Raw genomic sequence first — 24,313 nt, 5'->3', positions numbered from 1 at the left:
AAAGTCACTGGCCCAGATAGAGAGTGAGAAACTGCAAGCAGGAGAATGACTCTGTAGCCTAGTGGTTGGAGCACTCACGATCTAGTTCCCCTGCTCCAACAGCTTTTTAGTTATTAATTTTTAGTGGAACAGCTTCAACAGAAGAGACTGAAAAAGCCCCACATGAGAATATCTTACAGCCCAACATTTAGAGCACTCACCTGAGGGGTGACAGAACACTGTTCAAATCCCTTCTCCTGAGTGGGTCTTCAGCTGGGGGTATCCCTCATCCCAGATGAATGCTCTAAACACTGGGCTAAAAGTTGAGATAGGTCCTCCTCTTCCCACCCTCCTCCACTTGTTTAGTGCAATTTTATGTCTGGAACCAATCTGGTAGATGAGCTCTGAGCATGTTTAGCAGATTGGGCCCTGCAGATGAGTTAGATGGAGGAACTCCTACTTTCCCTTGGTTCATGCATTGTTCTGGGGCTTGGGCATCTGGACACCTACAGTGGGCCTGCAATGCACATGTGCAGGGCCATAAACATAAGTGCCTAGGGAACTTTTTGCTGCAGAACCTTGGGGGCTGAGTAAGTTTAGGCACCTACAGGGTTCAGTGGCAGCTAAGTTGGGGTTTTAGGAATCCCAGGGGGGCCTGATTTGGGGATTTAGTTGCCTAAAGTTGCAGTTAGAGACGTAAGTCCTTTTGTGAATCTAGCTCCTCATGTCTGTGGTTATAACTGTATAACCAAATGGTCAAAAGCATTCATCTTCATACTCTACCTCAAAACAAGACTCTGTTTGGTTACTGTTTGCATAGCCTAATCACTCATTGTTTGATAGTTCTCTCTAGTTAATGCTTTCTAAATATTTTAGGAGATACATGATTTTTAAGGTGGTTACTGAACACTACTGTTGATGAGAAAATATATTTTAAAAAAGGACCATATAAAGATCTTGATGAGCTTCAGATATAAACTATGGAAAGCAAAGTGCTATAAGGAATACACAGGTGCCATACTTTTATATATTCCTCTTTGTTTCTTTAACATTTTCATCACTGAATGTGCCAGGCAATTTAAATTTATGGGATATAAATTCTGTTTGTGGCCTAGTCTACACTAGAAAAGGTTTGCTGTTACAGCTATACAGGCAAAACCTCCTAATGTAGACAAACTTCTACTGGTTCCTCAAATGAAATAAGGTATATGTGACAAATATAATTGCATCTACATTAGGGGCTTTTGCAGATATAGAAATGTAAAAACAAAAAAATCCTAACCCTGATTCTCATTAGTGTACTGGCCACAGTTTCTAGTGCAGTCCTGGCCTTGGAGACTGTCAGGGTATGTCTACATGGCATTTTGGAGCAAGTGGAAGAGAGCCTCCCAGCCCAGGTAATCAGATTTGGGCTAACTGGGCTCGTGCTAACCATCTAAAAATAGCTGTGTAGACAGTGCTTTGAAGTTATGATTCTGGCTGGAGCTTGAGCTCTGAAGCACACCTCCCCTCCCTAGATTTTAGAGCCCAAGGTGCAACTTTAAAGCACTGTATATGCAGCTATTTTTAGAGCACTAGCAGAAGCCTCACTAGCCTGTCTGTTGACCCCAGCTGGTAGGCTCGCTCCCACTCAGGAAAATATGCTGCATAGACATACCATCTTGTGTGTGCCAAGGATTGCATTACTGCACTGTATTTATCCCTTTGGTGCTATCTTAATTTTGCTGCTCTTGGCTAAATGTTAACCAAGTTGAAGGACTGTTCCATAACAGCAGAGGCCAAAGAAAACAACTGTGCATATCCAGCACTGATAAAATAAAGCCTGTGTAATGCTGGCAGACCAGGTGCCAGCTCATGTCAAGGCCCCTAGGTCTCAGCTGAACACTGACAAATACATAACTGGAACCAATATGGCATACCTGTGTGTTAGTATTGTTAAAATAACTATTAGAGTTAGACAAATTTGCTTAGTGTTTAGACTTTATGGAATACTTGTAAATTGTATTTATTTCACTTATATCATCTGTATCCCATGTTATAAGGTAATAGTGTTTGTTCCATGACTATTGCTCCGTAATGGCAAACCACCAGTCAGAAGGGAAGTATTATCAAATTTGCAAACTGGATACAATTAACTTAGGCTTGAGTAGAGACTGGGAGTGGATGTGTCATTACACAAAGTAAAACTATTTCCCCATGTTTATCCCCCCCCTCATTCCTCACACATTCTTGTCAACTGCTGGAAATGGCCCACCTTGATTATCACTACAATAGGTTCCACCACCACTCCTGCTGGTAATAGCTCTCCTTACCTGATCACTCTTGTTACAGTCTGTATGGTAACACCCATTCTTTCATGTTCTCTGTGTATATAAAATCTCCCCACTGTATTTTCCACTGTATGCATCCGATGAACCGATCTGTAGCTCACGAAAGCTTATGCTCAAATAAATTTGTTAGTCTCTAAGGTGCCACAAGTACTCCTTTTCTTTTTGTGGATACAGACTAACATGGCTGCTACTCTGAAACCTGTCATTATCAAGTGTGAAATACTAGTTTGCCACAGGAGGCGTTATCTCTTATTCAACAAAAAAAGACCCATCAACAGCAGATGAACCACTGTGGAACATCAGAGGACAAAAGACTTTACTGATTGCTTCCCTCACTGCCCAAAGAAGAGGTAAGGACGGAGCAACTGAATTCCTCCCAGAAACTGAGCTCGCAACATGAAGCAGAAGAATCGAAGGAATAAAAGGCCCTAACAAGCAGTAACTATCTTGTATGCTGCTTGAACTCTAAGGGGCCAGGATTACTAAGCACAAGCAAAAGGACATATAGAGCTTACTCAGAGAAGTATCTATTACTTTTTGTATTTATATGTTTTCCTTCTTTAACCTTGTAAATAAGTTATCTTATTTTCTTTTCCTAGTTAATAAAACTTTAGATCGCCAATCCTATAATAAACTACAGGCACGGTTTTTGGTGTGAGATCTCAAGTGCAGTTAACCTGGGGTAAGTGACTGGTCCTTTGGGACTGGGAGTAACCTGAATATTTACTGTGATTTTTGGTGTAAGGGACCATCTATCACAAAGACAAACTTACCTGGGTGGCAAAATAGATCAGAGTACCCAAGGGAAACTCTCTGTGACTCCATGTTAAGGCTGTTATAGTGCTTAAAGAGTTTACGGTTGATAATTTGTTGGTGAAGTCTAAGTATAGAACTCTCAACCAATTTGGGGTTTGTGTCCTGTTTCTTAACAGTCTGCCCTGAGGTTGGAATCCATGCTCTTGTGCCACTGCAGGACAGCTTGATAACTTTTAAAGCCCAGATCCTCAAAGATATTTAGGCTCCTAACGTCCATTAAAATCAATGTTGTTTGCAGTATGTTGTAGCCATGTAGGTCCCAGGCTATTAGAGCAAGAAGGTGTGCGAGATAATATATTTTACTGGACCAACTTCTAGTCCAACAAAATATATTACAAGTTTCAGAGTAACAGCCATGTTAGTCTGTATTTGCAAAAAGAAAAGGAGTACTTGTGGCACCTTAGAGACTAACCAATTTATTTGAGCATCCGATGAAGTGAGCTGTGGCTCACGAAAGCTTATGCTCAAATAAATTGGTTAGTCTCTAAGGTGCTACAAGTACTCCTTTTCTTTTTGAAAATATATTACCTCACGCACCTCGTCTCTCTGTTGAAATCAAGTGGAAAGACAGAGGGATCAATCTTGACCCCACTGTACGTAATAAATGGCAAAAATTCTCACTGACTTTAATAGCAGACGGCCCAAAAAGAGAAGAGTTTCATAGAACAGCAATAGTAAGGTATCCACTCAAGTGACAGAAAATCTGTAAGGGATTTTAAACTTGAGTATGTTCCTTTAAAAAAACAAAAAACCAGAAAGTCAAGACTGATCTTTCCTGGTTTTCCTGGATAATTTTTTGTTGTCAAAGGAGATGTATATTATGAGCAATCAGATCTTAATCAAAAGCAGAGATATTGAATCCTTTCCCCCATGAGTTACTTCAGAATATTAAACAGGTATTTAAAAGTTTGCTTCATATTTGTTTTGTTAACAATCTGACTCAAAGTTCCTTTCTCCTTCTACTGCTCTGATCCTTGTCTCGATGTATCAATATCAGTAGCACTCCACTAACCAAGATCTGCCAAGATAAAAAAAGACCTGAATTTCTCTTGTTTAAAAAAAAAAGGGGGGGGGGAATTAACAGAACCCTTTCAATCATTCTTTTTTCCATTAAGAAAAGAGAATCAATAAGAGCAGAAACTCACTTTACCTTCTATAGTTCTCCTTTAAAGCTATTCTAGTTTGTAAGTTTAACTACATATTTCTTACCTTGCAGTTAGTGACAACAGAAGTTTCATTTAAGATATTAAAATCTATCACCTGTCCTGTTTCTAAACTGCTGCAGAAGCAATTTTCCCCCCTTTAAATCTTAGTTTCAGAATTTCTCAAGTGCCTGCTACCCTACTCACCCCGACCTTTGGCTGAGTTGCTCAAGTGTCTTTGATGCTATACCACGGAGCAGCGAGTCTCAATTCTTTTCTCCTTAATGCAACGGATGTGGTTACTTGCTTGTGTTTCCCTAGGTTGTTTTGTGGCTGAACCAATAATATCCTCTTCGCGGCTGCGGAGAGGGATTTACACCCATTAGCATCAGGCTACTTTGCAGTCTGCCTCTCCCCACCTCTCCCCCATAAAGCGTAGCACAGAGATTTCACCACAGACGCGTTTATATCAGGGACGCCCAGGGAAGAAGCGAGCGGGCTGAGGGGCGAGCCGGTGCCGCTCTCGCTGCCACTAGAAATCCCAGAACAAAGTCCCCACAAGCGGCAGCGCAGCTCGCGGGGCGCTAGCAGCGGCTGGGCGGCGAGCCCCGGGGTGGGGTGGAAAGACTCTGCACCCCCGACCCCGTTGTGCCTCCCCGCCCGTGCGGGCGCGGGCGCAGCGCCTCCTCCCCCAGGTAAAGCTACAGCAGGTGCAGAGCCGCGCCCTCGCGCGAGACGCATCAGAACCAGAGGCGGCGACTCTTCCCCGCCTCCCCCCAGGCCGGGCCTCTCAGGGCTCTGCCTCCAGTGTCATGGCGGAAAGCGGAACTGAACACCACGTGTGATCAGTCCTCTCGCGCGAGGCACGCGATCTCCCCGCGGCAGCCCTCGAGCTGTGGCAGGCGCCCGCCCGGAGTCCTCCTGCTCCCCATCATGCAGAGCGCACACGGCCCGCCGCTCAGACTCTATGGTAAGCACAGATGAGCCGCCCGCCGACGAGGCGGAGGCGGGGCCGGAAAGAAGATGGCGACGCTGGTGCTGGATAACGGCGCCTACAATGCCAAGATCGGCTACAGCCACGAGCATGTCAGGTGAGACCCGGCACCCGCCGCCGAGAGCCCGGAGCCCGGGCGGCTGCGCTGCGCTGCTCGGCGCCACGCACGGAAAAGAGCCGCCGCCGCCAGGTCCCTGCTCCCGAGAGAGCCTGGGAGGGCGGCCCCTGCCCCTCAGGCTCCGTTGGTCTGTCGGCTCTAGCTCCGAAAAGTGGCGAGGCGGCTCCTGCTGCAGGCCCGGGCCCGGCCTGTCCCCCTGCGCTGCGGGCTGCCGCTCGGCCCCGCAGGAGGAGCCTGTGAGCCCGGTACATCCGCCCCGGTGCTGAGGCTGCGGCCATGCCGCCTCTCCGAAATTAAGCGTGAGAGATGCGATTTCTGAGTAAAGTTGTGCCCGACTCACGGGAACATCCACGGCTGAAAATAAAAATCCTCCCAGGTCAATGTTCTGTCCCCAGACGCCCCACCGCCCAGTCGCAGACTTTTATGTTTCCCGAGCGGCAGTGGGCCCCCGAGGCCCCGCCCCACTCCGCCTCCGCCAAAGCCCTGTCCCCGCTCTGCCCCCTTCCTGGAGGCTCCCCACTCCCGCTTGCTCCTCATTGCCCTCCCCCAAGCGCCTTCCCCACCGGCCAGATAGCTGATTGGAGACCCTGCCCCCAAACAGCTGTGGCTGGTGGGTGCTGAGCACTCCCTGTTTTTTGTCCCTGAGTGCTTGAGCCTGTGCTCCAGATCATTAGTCAGGATTAATTTTACCTAGAATGTGCTGTGGCAGCTGGGGCTCCTGCTATCAGCCAGGCTTGGTCCTTAGTCTACCTCTGGCGGCCGGACTGCCTGCTGTCAGGATGACAACAGGAGCCACAGCCACTTGGGGGTGACTGCAGGAACCCCTCCTCATGAAGTCCCTGTGAGGTGAGGCGCCTGCTGTCAGCCTGCCCCCGGGACAGGGCAGGCTGACAGCGGGAGCGCAGGTAACCATGTGGAGAGGCTCCTGCTGTCAGCCAACCAGGGATGACAGCAGGAGCTACAGCTACCTGGGCTCCTGCTGTCAACCAGCCCTGGTTGATCTGGGCTCCCCGCTGTCAATCAGCTCGGGGGCTCCCTGCTGTCAGCCTCAGCCAGGGGGAAGCCTAGGTTCCCGAATATCAGCCTGGGAAGTGAGAGAGGGGACCCCACTGTAGCCTCCCCAGGTCTGGGGTGGGTGAAGAACCCTAAGAGGAGCAGGGGTGAGGCTGAGAGGGTTGAATTATGGCCTGGGGACTTAAGTGAGGAGGGTGAGGGCTGATGGGGTTGGAGGGCTGTATTAATAGTGAGTTCTGAGCTGATCGGGTGAGAGCTGGGAGGGTGAACTGAGGGCAGTGAGGTTTGATGGGTTAGGGGAGCTGATCTAATGGGGCAGTGACGATGGGGGCTGGGAGGTTGAACTGAGCTGGGTTGGGTGGAGACAGGATTAATTGCTGGAAGGAGAACGGTATGTGAGGGCGAGGGCTCCTGCAGCAGGAGCCAAAATCACCTTATCCAATACATGTGGGAGAGTGAGCAGCAGTACTAATTGTCACATGCATATACCGGGGGATGGGTAGGGGGAGTTCAAAAATCAAGAGACTGACCTAAAAACACAATGTAATCTTTTTTTAAAAATCTCATGATTTTTGGGCCAATCTCATGATTTTTGGGGTCCGACTCATGATTTTTGATCTCATGAAGTTGGCAATACAGCTGCTGCTGCCTGCGTTGCAAGGGGAATAAGTGCTGCGGCTGCGGGTGGGGCAGTCCAGGAGTGGGAAGGCTAGGGTGACCAGGTGTCCGGTGTTTGACTGGAACACCTGGTCGAAAAGGGACCCTGGCAGCTCTGGTCAGCACCGCTGACAGGGTCGCTAAAAATCCGGTTGGTGGTGCTGCTTAGCTAAGGCAGGCTAGACCCACTGCACTGTGCCCTGGAAGCGGACAGAATGTCCAGCTCCTAGGCGGGGGGGCATGAGGTTCCACGCGCTGCACCCGCCCCGAGCACCAGCTCCTCACTCCCATTGGCTGGCTGGCCAATGGGAGCTGGTCCCTACGGGGGAGAGCAGTGCGCGCCATGGAGACTCCTGCCTCTCCCGCCCCCCCCCCCCCCCACCTAGGAGCTGGACCTACTGGCTACTTCCAGGACGCAGCGCCATGCCCCAGGACAGGCAGCCAGCCAGCCTGCCTGCCTTAGCCCTGCTGCGCTGCTGACTGGGAGCCACCCGAGGTAAGCCCGTGCCCCAAACTGCTGCCCCAACTCTGAGCCCCCATCCAAACCCAGAGCCCCCTCCTGCACCCCAAAACCCTCATCCCTGGCCCTACCCCAGAGCCCTCACCCCCTTGCACCCCCATCCACACCTTGAACCCCTCATCCCCAGCCCCACCTCAGAGCCCCGATCCCCCCAGTCTCAACCCACAGCCCCCTCCCACACTCCAAATTGCTCGGCCCCACCCCCTAGCCTGGCGCCTCCTCTTGCACCCCAAACCTCTCATCCCAGCCCCAGCCCAGAGCCAGCACCCCCAGCCCAGACCCCTCACACCTCCCACATCCTAACCCCCTGCCTCAACCCACAGCCCCTTCCCACATTCTGAATCCCAAGGCGCCCACCCCCAGCCTGGAGCCCCCTCTTGCACCCAAAACCCCTCACACCCAGCCCCACCCCAGAGCCCACACCCCCAGCCAGAACCCTCACCCCCCTCCTGCACCCCAATTCCCTGCCCCAGCCCAGAGCCCCCTCCTGCACCCTGAACCCTTCATTTCTGACCCCACAGCCTGCACCCCCATTTGGAGCCCTCATCCCCTCTGACACCCCAGCCCCAGACCAGTGAAAATGAGGGAGGGACGGGGAATGTAGTGAGCGGGGGACAGGGCCGTGGGGAAGAGGCAGGGCTCGGGTGTTTGGTTTTGTGCCAGTAGAAAGTTGGCAACCCCAGGGAAGGCTGAGGAAATTCTCAAAGCAGGAAGCTCCCTTCTTCTTAGGTTTCACACAAAGTGTAGCAACAGCTTTCACACCCCGGTACTGGAAAGCTTCAGTTAGTTAACCCTGTACCTTGCCAACTAAAACATATCTTCCAGAAAAAGGCATCCAGCCTTGAAGACATCAAGAGATGGAGATTCCACCATTTCCTTGGCAGTTTGTTCTAATGGGTTAATCACCTCCGCTGTTTAAAAAAAATAAAGTGGAGGGAATTTATTTCTAATTTGTTGTTTTTTTTCTTGCTTTAACTTCCTGTAGTTATTGAATGTGCTCCTTATCTAATAGCCTTAAGTGATCTTTTCATGTATCCTAGGCTCAGACCATTGAGTGTTGGGCAACTGCCTCAGGACAGTTTGCAACAAAAAAAATGTGATTGTTAAGGAAGGAAAACGTTCTTAACCTGTGGTTGGAAGTTTCTGTAATTTCATTTAGCACCTACTGTTTGATTCTACATGTTGTCATTGGCAAGACAATAAAACAATCTTGTGGTGTTGCAGTAACCAGGGTAACTGCTACTTTCTAAAAAATACAGTTACAGAATATTATGGAAAAGGAAGTATTTATGGAAATGATGTGAAAATGCACAGTATGATTGTTTTATATCATATATGATACAATGTGCAAGAAAACATTCTTAACTTTTTTTCAGTGTTATTCCCAACTGCCAGTTTAGATCAAAAACAGCACGTTTGAAAACTTTTACAGCCAATCAACTGGATGAAATTAAAGATCCCTCCGGACTCTTTTACATTCTCCCTTTTCAGAAGGTAATTAAGATGCTTTATAGTTTTAGCAATGCAGTCTGTTAAAGGCTGTGGGTTAAGCAATATTTATGTTTATTACATGCAATATGTTACAACTGTAGAGGCATAAATAATATTTAAAACAAACATCAGATACAGCAGTGTAGCTTCAGTATCAAGCATGAAGTGTGGCTTCTATAACCTGCCACCAGATACTAATTTAGGAAGCATGATTCATATGGTAAACTTACTATGCAATAATTTAAACTAAATGATAGAGAACAACAGAGGTACAGTATCACTTATCTTTGGATCTTCTTGCTTGTAGCTGCACAACATTTACCCCTTTAAATAGGTTTGGAAAGGCTTCCATAATCTTAAAGAAGCAGCTCTTATTTGTGAATTTTGTTAGATTATCAGTCCATCTAACAATTACTGATGGAAGCCTGAAATTTTGCAGATTTGAAGTAGTTAATAAATATGCAATGTTGTCTAATAAATAATGTCTTCCTCCCCCACCCCACCCCACCCCCCCTCAAAACTTCCACAGGGTTACTTGGTGAACTGGGATGTTCAGAGACAGGTTTGGGACTACCTTTTTGGAAAGGAAATGTATCAGGTAACTAAAACACTTAAGATACAAAAATCTATAAATACAGATTCAAAACAATTAATAGAAGTAATACAAAAATATTCAAAAATCACAGATATAATGGTGAATTCACCAATTTATGAATTTTGCAGGAATATTCAACAAGGACTCACACCTAAAATTTAGAAAATTGAGTTACATATGATTTTGAGCTCAGTTCACTCAGGCCATGACTCTGCAAACTAGAGCCCATGTTTAACTTTACTCATGCAAGTAGTTTTGGTGACTTGAGTAGGACTAGTCACCTGAGTAAAGTTAAACGTGTGTTTGCAAGATTGGTGCTTCAGCTAGTAAAAGTTACTTGATAATTGTTTTCATAGACTTAATTAGTAAACTTACTTGAAGAGCCAGGTTTTGTTGCATGAAGGAGACAGTTACAAAAGTAGAAGAAGGGCTGAGATTTACATTGTGACAGTCTCTTGTAGAATCAAGTAGCCATTTTCTGCATATTAATTTCTCATTTTTATGACGAATAAGTTGAATTTATAAAGTGTATTAATAGAATATTATTTTGCTCACCACACCAACATGGTTTAGCACGAAAAGAATGTGAGCGACTCTAGCCTTCATTTTTTTTCATAAGAAATAAATACAATGTTGTTAACTCATAAAGCTGGTCTTTACAGTACTCAAAGGGGAAGATGTTGGGAGCGAAATAACTCCTCAAAATATCTCTTTGTATAGATTTGGGTGGGAAAATTGGGCTGGTTTAAGATTTTAAACTACTGGGTTCATTAAGGATACTCATTATTGCCATGGTTTTGGTACTGGTTTGCAGAGTGAGCACTAAAGAAAGGAACTGTTGACCTGTGTGTTCTAGTTCCCGTTGAGTCCCGTTATGGTGAAAGCACCTTAGTGAAGGCCTGTTTTAGAAAGTCTGAGAACTGAGTAAGTGCAGAAAGAGCAGGGGTGAAATCCTGGCCTTACTGAAGTCAGTGTGAGTTTTGCTGTTGACTTCACTGCGGCTAGGATATTACCCAGGTTACTAGAGGAGCCAAGCTTCTATACAAGTGGCAGTTCTGAAGATAAATTGTCTCCTGTAGTTAGTAGGACTAGGGTAAAGTTTCTTGTATACACTTTAAATACTCTTTTATTATTACCCATTGAAGTGTAGAAGAAAGATAAAGGTATAGGTTGTTCTTAAGAGCCACAACATTAAAAATAAGGGCACTGGACAGGGAAATGAAGGAATTCTGTCCTGCCCTGAAAAATTTTAACACGTGGTGTAGCAGTGACAGTGCACATACTGTTTCTTGTTAGTTTTTTTTTCCCCCCCCTCAAACCCATGTGCCACAAGCAGCTAGTAGCAATGATATCTATAATAGGCCAGGGGGCAATTTTATAGAGCATGGTGGTTGTTACATACCACAAAATGTAAGTAGTATGGATAGTGGTTTCTAAAATGTTGTTTGGGAACACAACTTTTTTTTTTCCCCCCCTAGGTGGACTTTGTAGATACAAATATTATTATTACTGAACCTTATTTTAACTTCAGTTCAATACAAGACTCTATGAATGAAATTTTATTTGAAGAATATCAGTTTCAAGCAGTTCTTAGAGTAAATGGTGAGTATATATTTTGTTGCTCTGCATTAATGTGCTCCAGGCTAACTTCCCAATTTAAAAATAATGTGCCAAGAAAATTACTTCATTTATTTCCCTGACTCTGTAGAGCAGTATGTAACTTTTTATTTCTCTAACCTATATTAAATTGTGCATACACATCTAATGTTTGTTCTGTATTCCTCTATATTTGATACTTTAGTGAGAGGATTCTGATATGTAACAGCAAGAAACACAAAGTGAAATAGGGGGAAAATCAGTGTAGGTAGAAAGTCACTTTTGTGTTGCAGCTCCTTTCTGTCAGGGTTCTGTTTTTAAGTTGGCTTCTGATGACAGGAGTGTTTGAGACTTCTTGAGATGAGGTAGTATGTGAAAGAGACTGCACTACTGCTTGTTTCTTGGCTAGATTTGTATGGAGTTTCTGACAGTTCTCATTCACTTTTCGAAGTGGCCCATGAAATACATTGCCACAATTATATAATACATCCTATCCTGCAGAACACATGAAATTGGTGACATGACTCCTCATATAGTGCCCTTTCTGATGATGATATAAAAGTAGGGGAGAGATGACTTGGCAGTGCATGTGAGGAGGGTCTTTGTAAGCAATTCAGTCACGTTTTAAACAAAATTCAGTACTGGTAGTGTTATGCTGAAATGATAGGAAAGATGTGTTGCTTTCTTTTTTTAAAACTGGCCTTGAAATAATAGTCATCTATCTTAGACTTGAACATATAAAATAAATGTTTTACCTTTTTCTGGGGAATGTTTTATAGTTGCAGTTTCCTTTGTTTCTGAAAAATATTTCAAATATTCAGGGGTCACTGAACATAGACTTAATATAAACTATTCTTGTGAATTTATTACACATAGGACACTGTGGGCATGGTCATCTTTTATTGACATAAATGGGAGCAGAATAAATAAATGGGCCCTGTGTTTGTATGTTTCCTCTTTGGCAGTACAGTAGAACCTCAGAATTATGAACATTTTGGGAATGGAGGTTGTTCATAATTCTGAAATGTTTGTAACTCTGAACAAAATGTTATGGGTGTTTTTTTCAAAAGTGTACAACTGAACATTGACTTAATACAGCCTCATAGATAAGGTAAGAAAACTCCTAATGCAGAAATCACTACCAGTCAGTACCACAAATACTCAATGAAAACTTAGGGGATGGACAGTGTGGTTCCTCAGACCACTTTTAATTCTTTTTTGAAAATGTCATCTTGAGATTGTCAGTTCTTTCAAGTGGGAAAAATAATATTTTGTTTTGCATGCTCTCAAGTGGATTTCTTTACATGTATTTTAAAAAGGGAATGTAATGGAACTGTTAAGAGCTTTAAACAAGATCTTAAAATGCCAAATGGAATACCACAATTAAAAGATGGGATAGAGATTTATTTCCTTATCTTGATGCTTTTCAGTTTAAATAAATGCAAAGAAGAATCTTTTTGTATACAGAGTGAAGACCACTTGTAATCTCACTTTTTCAGAATTTTTTTAGATTAATGAGGTAAATAATTATAGCGTTCAAATATTACCTCTAACTGAAAATATAGCTTCCTGGTCAAGGAATATGTGTGGAAAGCTATATAATTGTTGTACAACAAGCATTTTAAAAGGTATGCTTCCCTTCCAACATCCCCCATTGAGTTTGTGTAGTGTTTCTATTAGAATTGTTGTCACATTCCACCCCAGGAGTGACTGTATTTCAATGCCTGATTAAGTTACTCCTTTATATAAAGCACTGTGGGAATGAAAAAGAACCTGAAAATTGACCAGCTAGACAAATTGATACTAGAAATATGGCATACATTTTTAATAGTGAGTACTTAACCATTAGAACAGTTTACCAAATGTGGTGGATTCTCCATCATGGACAGCCTTTATATCAAGGTTTGATCTTTTTCTGAAAGATATGCTCTAGGAATTGTTTTTGGGAGGTTCTGACAGGAGGTCAGACTAGATGATCAAAACAGTCCCTTTTGGCCTTGGAATCTATGAATCACCTGGGCACACTGCAAAATCATTCTACTTGGGCTTTTGGGAAGGACAGAGCTGGATAAAGTCTGTTATATTTGAGAGAAGGTGGGGTATTATGTTTGATTAATTTTGGCAGTGGGTGAAATTACACTACTGGAGCTATTCTGTATTGAGTTACCAAAGATCTGCCAAAGGCACCTAAAATATGGGATAGGTACTATATCTATTTAGATACATTTTAGATTTATATATAAATATGGGTTGGCATTTTTGTGTTTCAGCTGGGGCTCTCAGTGCACATAGATATTTCCGGGACAATCCATCCGAACTATGTTGTATCATTGTGGACAGTGGCTACTCCTTTACACATATTGTACCTTACTGCAGAAGTAAAAAGAAGAAAGAGGCAATTATTAGGTAAATTGCCTTATTTCTTTAAGGGTGGCTTTTTTTGATACGTCTGAAGCGAATAATGACAGATTTTTATTTTTTTTTAGGATTAATGTGGGAGGAAAGCTCTTAACCAATCATCTAAAGGAGATCATTTCTTACAGGTAAAATGTGCTAACTTTAGACACTTGAGGCCTGGTCAGAAGCCAATTAAAGTCAATGGACATCTTTTAATTAACTTAATTAGGGGTTTAGGATTAAGCCCTTTTTGAGGAAGAGGAAAGCCTGTAAAATGACATCTTGAGCTTCAGCTACCATTTTAACACCTTAAGACTCTAGTTCAGCAAAGTACTTAAAGTAGTTGCATAATATTAAGGATGTCAGTAGTCCCATTCAGTGGCATTACTTGCGTGCTTCAAGTTACACATATGCTTAAGTACATTACAGAATCAGGCCCTATGACTTTTTTTTGAGATGTCGTCATAGTAATAAAGCTGTAGCCAGATTTCCACTTAACAAATAAGATGGCCCAGCTCTGAGAAATTGACAGTTTAATTCCACCTGAACAGTGAGTAGAATTCACTAAGGCAGTGTTTGTAGGAAGGTTCTAGATGGGTTGTGGGGCCCTAGGTAAACATACACTTCCCCAGCCCAGTGTGGAGGAGATGCCCTGGGAGGAAGGGGTGCAGTCAGAGAGTGCGCCTGCCTTGCAGTCACCCCATAGTAGTGGCTTCTGTCCCACTGGGCTGGGCCTGATGCCCCGTTCTGGGTGTTGTGACCAGGTGCATGGGGTTGCAGTGCCACTCAGGTCTGGCTCTGCTGTCCCTCATCCATACCACTCGCTCAAATACCAATTGGCCAGAGTGTAGCCCAGTCCCACAAGGCAGATGCTGCTGCTGCAGAGAAAGTGTGTGGCAGGCTCATTCTCCAACCTCTCCTCTTTTGGGGTCTCTCTTCTGCACTGGGTGGGGATTAGGATTATGGTGCCAGGGTGGAGATGTTTATATGTAATGGTGAGTCGCAAAAAAAGACAAAAGGCAGTTGGTGAGTCACCTTAGTAAAAAGTTTGGGAACCACTGCACTAAGGCTTGCATCCTGTATTGGGATCTCCTGTAATGGACCCTTAAGCCTGTGCAGGCGTTTTTGCTAGGAGAACCGGATGCAAGATCGTGGCCACAGTTCTTAGTGCTGATGGCTTTATGTTGTTTGGATTAAAGAGTAAACCATAAGGTCTTTACTATCCAGATGTTCAGAACATGGGACATATTATTTTTGTAGTTTTGCATTTATGGAATTGCATCACAGCTGATTTATTAGAATACACATAACTGTCCTATAAAATTAAAATCTTTAAAGAATACCCTCTCATTTCTACATGTCAAAACTGCTTATATGTAAGTTAATGTAAACCTCTACATACTAAAATGTTAACTTCTTGCAATTTGAAAACTATAGGAACTGACCAATAGTGAAAAAGAATAATTATAAATACTATATGTTCCGGTTGATCTGTTTTCTAACTCTTCCTAATTTTTTTATAGGCAGCTACACGTTATGGATGAAACTCATGTAATTAATCAAGTGAAAGAAGATGTATGTTATGTGTCTCAGGATTTTTACAAAGATATGGAGATTGCTAAGTAAGTTTACTATATTGCCAAATTTGAAAGGAGGTCCAAGTAATCTAATTGGGTAGAGCCAAATCCTACCATCCGTATTCAGGTAAAACTCACCCTTAAGTCAAAGAGACTCTTACCTGAGTATGGCCTCCAGGATTTGGCACACTTTAGCTATGTTCTATTCTAAGTTTGTTGTCTTTTCCAGGTTGAAAGGGGAAGAAAATACAGTAATGATAGACTATGTTTTGCCAGACTTCAGCACAATCAAAAAAGGGTTTTGTAAGGTAATTATGACTGTCAGCCTTTTCTGAAATACTCTGTTTTCCTCTTCTTCCTTGATCGTGAGAGGGGAGGGGTGGATTTTTTTTTTTTTTTTTGGTGGTACTGACTGGTAGTAATTTCTGCATTAGGAGTCAATGAGTAAAATTTTCCAAAAAAATGTAAGTGACATAGGGGTCCAAGTTTAACGAATTTTCAAAGTCATGTAGATATTCTCAGATATTTTATCCAACATTTGAAAATCAACTGTCATACCATAGGCTCAGTATCTCAATTTAACCCTGTATTTCTCATTCCAGTGAAAAATTTGAAGTATGTTATGTCCTAATTTTGATTACCTTCTCAAAACTGTTGCTTGTTATATGGTTATGATTAAGGCTACGATTTAGTCACAGGTATTTTTAGTAAAAATCATGGAGAGGTCATGGGCAATAAACAAAAAGTAACAGCCCCTGACCTGTCCATGACTTGTACTATATAAATACCCTTAACTAAAACTTAGGTGCTCGGGGGGAGACTCCCACCACTGCTGCTCCGGAGGACAGGGCGGCCCGGGGACCAGTCCGGGACCAGCTGCCTGGGGCCAGCCGACCAGTGGCCGGTGTGGCTGGTCCAAAGTCTGCCTGAGCTGCTCAGGCAGCCCTGGGGACAGCCAGACTTGTCGGTGCAGAAGTCACAGAGATCACGGATTTTGTGACTTTCCATGACGTCCGTGACCTTCCTGAAAGACTTGTAGCCCTAGCTATAATTAGGCGTGGCAGAATTTGATTTTCATTTTTTTCTAATATGATTTTTAATTATATTATTTTTAACTTTTTTATTTTTGCATTTGGGAGTAGGGTTGGGGTTAGGGCAGTGCTGACAGCATGGCTGCAGGGGGCTCCCTGTGCAGCCAAAGGGCCCAAGACACCAGAGGGCAAGGTGCAGGGGCGGGCTGTGGTCGGCCTGGCCTGATGGACCAGGGACCCCTGCCCAGAACTGTAAGCAGAAGGATGAGGCTCTGGCTGTGTGGGAGACCACCCCACTGCTGCGCAGTTCCTGCCCATATTCCTGGCTGGTGAGTGAGCAAGTGAGGCTATGACAGTGGAGCTGCAGAGGGCTCGCTGCATAGCTGTGGAGCCAGTGACATTGGATCCCTGCAGGCCCATGGTGTGGGGAAGGCTGGGGTCCTGGTGGGGCACAGCAGACACCCTGGGACAGGGCTGCAAGGAGGAGGACATGTCCCTGGCTGCTACTGAATGGCTCCTGCCTGGGGATAGAGCCATTCGAAATGACAACTCCTCCCCCTCCTCCTCCTTGCAGTCCTGGCGGGGCATCTCTGCTCTGTGGAGTCAGGACTGCAGTTTTCCCTGAACCTTGTGCCTGCAGGGATCCCTTGTCACTGGCCCCACTCACTCACTGGGCAGGAGCTGGTTCCCTGCAGCCGCCAGCTCATCCTACTCCTTGCAGTCCTAGCTAGGGGTCACTGCTTCATTGAGCCAGGACAACTGCAGCCTCCCACACACCTTGGGCATGCAGGGATCGGGTCTCACTGGCCCCACTGTTGTGCAGGGAGCCCTCTGCAGTTCTGCTGTCATGGCCCTCCTCTCTCACTCCCATGATAGTGGAGCTGCAGATCCTGGGGCCAGTGACACCCAATATCAGCAGGTGCAAAGTGTGGGGAAGGCTGCAGTCCTGGCAGGGCAGAGCAGAGACTCCCAGCTTGTAAGTGAGAGGGGTCCGTGCCATTGGGGCTGCAGAGGGCTCCTTTCACTGCCCCAGAAGCCAGTCAGCAGCTGTGTGGCCTCCCACACAGCCAGGGGCTTGGGCGCCCCCTCCTTGCAGTCGTTATGGCTAGGAGCCTCTGCTCTGCCTTGCCAGGACTGCAGCCTTGCCACTGTGCCTTGTGTCTGCAGCAATCAGGTGTCACCAGCCCTGAGACAACACAGGGAACCCCCTCACTCACTCCTGTAACAGCAGGGCTGCAAAAGGCTCTCCTCGTGGCTAGTGACAACCGATCTCTGCAGGTACCCCAACTGTTAGTGACTATTTTTCTTGTTGATTTCAGTATTGTTTATTTCAGTGTATCAGCTGAAATGACGTTTGCTGACAGTTATCAATTTTACAATCCAATGCTGCCAAGCCTAGTTAAATATAACTTCCTTGCCTGTAATTTAATAGTTCTATATCAAAATGTAGTCATAAGGCACAATTCTGATTCTGATATCTTTCAGCTGTTTTCATATGCTATCCTGAGAAGTTTTGCTACTTCCTAGAACTCAGACGCTTACCTTGTAGTCAATATGTGTTTTGGATGAATTTTATTAGCATGATTACCAATAGAAATTGAGATAATTAAGGAAGGGATACTGTCTTCCATTATAGTGTCCTGTTTCTTTTGTCCATAACTCACCTTTTAGGGCTGAAATTTTCCATGCCTGTACTCCATCCTATGGCAATATATTTTTCACAAGGATCCAAATATCTTTTTTGAGTTATGAGGGTGAAAAAAATGTTCTCCTGCTAGAATAACACAAATCTAATACTTAGACTTTGCAAAATTGCTTATTAGTAGTGTCATTTAGAGAAGTAGAGTAAAATTTTCAAAAGTACCTAAGTGTGCACTAATCTTGCTTAGGCAAAACTGCAGGTGTCAGTGCAGAGGCTGGAATGGGGCTCCGTCAAAAATGCAGCACCAAAATGCTTTCATGTTGACATCACTGTCTGCTCAGTATGGCAGTAAAAAGTAAACATCGGACACAATTCTCATGCTTAAAGACTAGAGTAAGGGATTACAAAGCATTCTGGAACAGATGTCTGCTCCCAAAGACTTGTGCATGATACATGACTCAATCTATAGAAAATATTACCTTCAAAACATCCATAACAGGTAAAGAATATGTAAACTATGAGATCAGATAAAGTTGTTACTCTTGTGTATGTTCTTCCATTTTTAAGAGGTAGTTATCCTTCATGTCTGCCTAATTTAGCCAAGGGAAGAAATGGTGTTAAGTGGAAAATACAAGACTGGGGAACAAATACTTCGTCTAGCAAACGAGAGATTTGCTGTTCCAGAAATTCTCTTCCATCCTTCAGATATTGGCATTCAAGAAATGGGAATTCCTGAAGCCATTGTTTATTCAATTCAGAACTTGCCTGAAGGTATGGTGGTTGCAATGTTTTGAAATGTATTCTTGAAGTCTGAATATTTTTGTTAGAATCCAAAGTGTATGAGAAGCTTAGCATACTTTGTGCCAGGCATTAAAGAACTAAAAATTAATTAAAAGTGCAACAGTTTTAACTCCTTGTGAATGTCCAGAGCTCTTTTGCAGTTTCCTGTAGTATTTCCTGTTGTGGAAATGCTTGCTCACTCTGGTAAGCTGATTGGTTTCTGTTTGTGCTTCAGATAAAGTATAACAATATGGATGGAAACCTCATGAGTTCATTTTCCAGTACAAAACACAACCACATTGAATTCTTTCCTCTGAGGATGGAATCCTCATAGCTGCACTTGAACTTAATTTCATTTTTATTTTAAAATGCCTTTAGTGTTGGGGGAGGAGGGAATTCATGCTGGCCACAATATGCTGGCAAATGAGGCCACTGAATCTTAAAAATGAAAACTAATCACCCTTCTGGCTGTGTTGTATTCTGTGGAAGCAACAATTGTAACGTGCATTATCATGTTACTAGGTGTGTAGATACATTTCTAATGAATATGGCCAAACTTCTGCAGGGGAAAATGTTCATGACTATGTGGTGTCACTTCACAGCTGTAGCATCAGAGCCACAAAATTACATTCATTCTAAAAATATGAAAATTAAAATCTCTTGGACGTTGATACTACTGTATTTCTTTCCCCTAAACTGGGCTGTTTGAGAGTGTTCATGAAATCCAACATTTTTTTAATAATAAATTTCTAAAAGACAAATTTTGAAAGCCACACAAAGCAGAGGGACACTAATGAAAGTTTTCTTATTTAAAAAGGGTGCAGTTCATCAAATACACCCATCACACAAGAAAACTAGTTTCACACTTGTGATTATCAGCTTATTAGTGGAGCCTCTTGATATGTGCACATTCTATGGCTTACAGTTATCCATGCAATACCCTTTCTCTAAATATAACCAGTATGTATTTAATATATGTAGAACATTATCTAAAGCATAGTTAAAAACATTAGTTTTAATTCTTGTCCACTTTAACTTAAAGTTCATGAAGAAATTAGAGAATCTTAAGCTGTTATCACTAAATACTTATGTTTTGGTTTTGTTTAAAGAAATGCAGCCTCACTTCTTCAAGAATATTGTTCTGACTGGGGGAAATACCCTTTTCCCAGGCTTCAGGGATCGAGTCTACTCTGAAGTTCGATGCCTCACTCCAACTGATTATGATGTTTCTGTTGTTCTGCCAGAAAAGTAAGTCCTAAACAATATAAATAAAAATGCATCTATTTTTCTGTTTGGTTCTCCTAACAGAATAGAAATTGTAAAGTAGAATTCCTTCTGTTAATTAAAGATGCTTATCTGTGTCATCTTTATATTCCATCATTTAACTTAATCTGTTCAGGTGGCCCAAAACTGAACCAGAAGGATGTTGTAACTCAGTACTTAAAGTGCATTTGCAGAGCTATATTGTGCTTGCTGCAATCCTGCAGACACTTACATGTGTGCTTAAGTTTACTTTTGTGAGTAGTTCCATTGAAATCAATGAAACCATCCACAGCAGCAAAGTTAACCAGTTGCATATGTGTTTGCAAGATCCGGGGGATTATTTTCACATCTCTTATTCTGAAGAATTCCTGAGTGTTATAAACATTATACATACCATATCACTGATACCTGCAGCACTTCTGGGATTTGGAGAGTAGCAACGGGGTGGATGACTGACAGTGTCAGGAGTTGCCAGGGCAGATATTCACCTCTCTCAAAATCATTATGGAATCATTAATGTCTGTGCAGAGTAGCGAGAATGTAGGTTCAAAGTCTCATCCTAAAGATTCCCCCACCAAATAAATACATTGTATGGGAATTTTATCTACTGTGGAAGGATGGAAGGCCAGCTCGAATTTGAACCTTAGTTTTGAAACATTCCTTTCAACCAAATGCTTAAACACTGTATCATACCCACTGGCTCCAAACCAGTTTTGTTAGTACAAGCCATTCACCTTTAAAGAATAACTTGATCAGATTTTTTTTTTTTTAAAGTTAGCCTTGTAAATGTGAAGTGTGTTGATTTTTTTTTTTTTTAAGAGGAAAACATTCTCTACCCATGGAAATTAGTTATTTGGCCTCTTTGAGGAACCTTAAAACGTGATGATCAAATAACTGGTACATGCCTGATGTAATAAAACAGTTTTAAACGGAAGCCTCTGTATTTCTGCTAAACGTGTGATCACTCTCCTATACAGTAACTCCTCACTTAAAGTCATCCCGGTTAACGTTGTTTCATTGTTACGTTGCTGATCAGTTAGGGAACATGCTCATTTAAAGTTGTGCAGTGGTCCACAATTATGTTGTTTGGCTGCCTGCTTTCTCCACAGCTGGCAGCCTCCCTATGCCTCCTCCCCCTCCCCCCCCCCCAAGCACCTCCCACCCGCCGGCAGACCCCATAGATCAGCATCTTCACCTTCCGCCTCCTGCATGCAGCAATCAGTTGGCTTGTGACATTTAGGAGGCGGGAGCAAGGACTCCACGCACAGGCTCCCCGTCCCTCCCTCCCGTGCCTCCTGAACACTGCAAACCAGCTGATTGCCCTGGGCAGGGGGCGGGGAGGGAAGGGGAGCCTGCGCACCTCCTGCCTCCTAAATGCTGCAAACCACCTGATTGCCTCGGGCAGGAGGGAGGGGGGAGAAGCGAGGACTCGGCTTGCTGCGTTCAGAAGGGAGGGGGGAGGAGCGAGGACACAGTGTGCAAAGTAAAGGGGAAGGAGGTGGGGTGGGGAGGGGAGAAGAGGCAGGTCAAGGGTGAGGGCTTGGGGGAAGGGGTGGAGTGGGCGGGCTGAGGGTTGAATGATGACGACCCTGACAGGGAACGCAGCTCAAAAGTGATTAGGGGAGTTGGTCATCTAATGACTTGCTATAAAGAAACTTACCAAGAAAAAAAAAAGGAAAGCAAAACAACAATCTCTAGATATGTTTTTTCGAGTTCAGAAAGTTCAGCAAGAGGAGCAGCCGGATAATCCACCCTCTTCCACTCTCTAACTCCAGCATCTCAACCAAGCTTCATACTCAGCAATGATGATTGTAGTATTAAATTGCTTGTTTAAAATTGTTTAAAACTTATACCTGTATTAAATTGCTTGTTTAAACTGTATATAATGCCTTTTGTCTGGCAAAAAAAAATTTCCCTGGAACCTAACCCGCCCTTATTTACATTAATTCTTATGCGGAAATTGGATTCGCTTAACGTTTCACTTAAAGTCACATTCTTCAGGAACATAACTACAGTGTTAAGTGAGGAGTTACTGTATAGATCTGTGATCTAGCTATATAAAGGTTCTTTTGTTTAATAGAAATCCTGCTCTCACTGTCATCTAATGAGTTCTGATACCAATTCACCACCATTCTTTGGCCCAATTAAGTTGTTCTGATTTCCTTAAATGGACACTGTCATTTTGAAAATATCACTTGGGTGAGGTATAGCACCAACAATGAACTTGTAACAGTTTTCATCAAATATTTGCTGCTGAAGCTCAATGCAGGACTCACTCACCATTCCTAAAAAATACATGGTTACCAATTTAAAATTTTCATAAACCCACTAAAAAGATCTGGAATACTCTGAGCCAGGCCCCCACTGCATCTTTCTAATGAATGCAGTTTTTCAACAGATTGTCCTGATGTATAGGCATAATGTCTTCTGGTTTTACATTTTATTAATGGTTGTGGCTAATTTCTAAGTAAAAGCCCTAAAATGATGATCTCATTTTTTCAAATTACTACATAATTTGAAGTATTTAAAACTAACTTGTGTGGTAACTTTTTTTCCCCCCAGTCCTATTACTTATTCTTGGGAAGGTGGAAAGTTGATTTCTGAAAATGATGATTTTGAGGATATGGTAGTAACTAGAGAAGATTATGAAGAAAATGGACACTGTATTTGTGAAGAGAAATTTGATATTTAAGTGCCACATTTGGATATATAGTGATACTCCACTATTTCACTTTGAATGGAACTTATTTGAACTACAAATTATTTTATGTAAATTAGAACTGTGTTCTAACTTTCTTTCCTATAATTAGGAATGTACAATGAATTAGTGCAAATAACTTTATTTTCACAGATTTTAAACTACCACTGAAGACTAATATGTTATATATCACCCTTTGTCATTTTATCTTTAGATTCTGTCCTTACTAAAAATTTTCAATAATTGTGTTATTTTACTTTAAAAAAGTGTTAAAAAAACTGTTAATGGCATGAAACAAAAATATTTGAAGATTAGTGCAAAACAATTGTATAGAAATGAAGCTTTAGTCTAAATTTTATTTTCTCTTCCAAGATGAATGCTATTGTCTTTTACTGAAATAGTATGCAGAATAATCTGCATCAAATACTCTTTAACCTGGAGCTCATTTTAACATGTCCTGGGAGGAAAAAATCCTATGAAAGGCTTACTTTGACTGGTTGAAATTATCTCCGTGAATGGTTAAACAATGGTTAAACTCAAAGTGTAATTATTCCAGTGTGGACTGTACCCCAACTTTCTGAATACTTTTCTTTTTTATAAGTTTAGGGTAAGGCTATAGAGCAGCGATTAACCCTTTGCACAGCTCCCATATATAGTTTAGAAAAAACAATTCAGTCTCCAGATTAACTTCTTTGTTAGCCTTCCAGCACTGACTCTAACTCTGCCGTTTATTTTGACTACTGGACTCACATTTGAATATTAAATTATAAAAAGAAGTTTGAGTTGTATATAGTTCACCAACATCTCAGGTCTCTATTTTAATCCTTGTCCTTCCATACCTCCCCCCTTTGTTCTCCCTTTCTGTTGCATTTAATTTAGATAGTTAACTTTCAGAGATAGACCCATCAGCTGTGTCAAGTGCCATGAATATCCGCTATAGATGTATTAAAATTAAACATACTTCCAATTGGCCTTTGCAAAACATCTTAATCTAACTTTCTCATGTAATAAATAATTTCATTAATTTGAAATGTATGTCCTGTTTCCTTTTTTAAAAAAGAAAAAACTGCCTGGACTAGGCTACACTTTTGCATTTTGCATGCAATATATTGTAGCATTCTTTCCTTGCCGCATCTCAAGTATTGTATGTACCAGAAAGGAAGAGGATCCTTGGTTACTGAACAGAGTGCATGTGACTTTACAACAAAATACTAGAAGTGATTTATGGAACAATCCAGTAATGGTAGAGTGAGATCTACTAATTTAATTCTGTTTAAAGAACATAAATGTCACTAAGATGGACTCTGATCTTCAGAGAGATATGGTCCATTTGAGGTGGTGAAAGGGTGGGCTGGCTGTTAGTGGAAATGAGGTGGCAGAGTTTTAAGACTGGAGTGGAGGGGAAAGAGTGAGAAGGAGATAAAGTAGAGTTTTGGGGTTTTTTTAATTGAAGTGAAGATACATTTACCATTGAAATAAACTGACATTGGAGGCCAGGGCATAGGCAGTTGTGAGCCAGCTCTAATGTTGGAGCAGCCAGCGTGAATACTGGACACACCCCAGGAAAGGCACAGCACTAAGAAGTCCAGGGCAGTTCTCCCTACTTCTCATGAGGCTTGGATCAGCCAAGCACCCACATGGGGTGCAGTAGGTGCGAACCACAGCAGCCATGC

At 42.9% G+C, this 24,313-nt stretch overlaps 1 protein-coding gene across 3 annotated transcripts in view; it reads left to right on the top strand.

The window, feature by feature from the left end:
• Nucleotides 1–5,200: 5,200 nt before the first annotated feature.
• The window catches only part of ACTR6 (actin related protein 6), a 27,371-nt gene continuing 8,258 nt past the window's right edge, over nt 5,201–24,313 (top strand). For 2 of the 3 annotated variants that reach the window (XR_012156693.1, XM_073327418.1), the window contains exons 1-10: nt 5,201–5,358; nt 8,947–9,064; nt 9,591–9,659; nt 11,135–11,258; nt 13,523–13,658; nt 13,739–13,795; nt 15,173–15,271; nt 15,456–15,534; nt 18,499–18,670; nt 19,789–19,927. Coding sequence is in view for 2 of the 3 variants with exons in the window: in XM_073327418.1 (XP_073183519.1) it covers nt 5,291–5,358; nt 8,947–9,064; nt 9,591–9,659; nt 11,135–11,258; nt 13,523–13,658; nt 13,739–13,795; nt 15,173–15,271; nt 15,456–15,534; nt 18,499–18,670; nt 19,789–19,927 (1,061 nt within the window). In the remaining variant the exon portion in view is untranslated. Of the gene's footprint in view, nt 5,359–8,946; nt 9,065–9,590; nt 9,660–11,134; nt 11,259–13,522; nt 13,659–13,738; nt 13,796–15,172; nt 15,272–15,455; nt 15,535–18,498; nt 18,671–19,788; nt 19,928–22,504; nt 23,672–24,313 lie in introns of those variants that run through there. The other variant, XM_073327417.1, reaches the window with a different exon arrangement.

Source organism: Lepidochelys kempii, chromosome 1 (assembly GCF_965140265.1).
Source record: "Lepidochelys kempii isolate rLepKem1 chromosome 1, rLepKem1.hap2, whole genome shotgun sequence".
NCBI lineage: Eukaryota > Metazoa > Chordata > Testudines > Cheloniidae > Lepidochelys > Lepidochelys kempii.
Note: the sequence above shows the minus strand (reverse complement) of the source record. Positions and strands in the feature narration are given on the sequence as shown.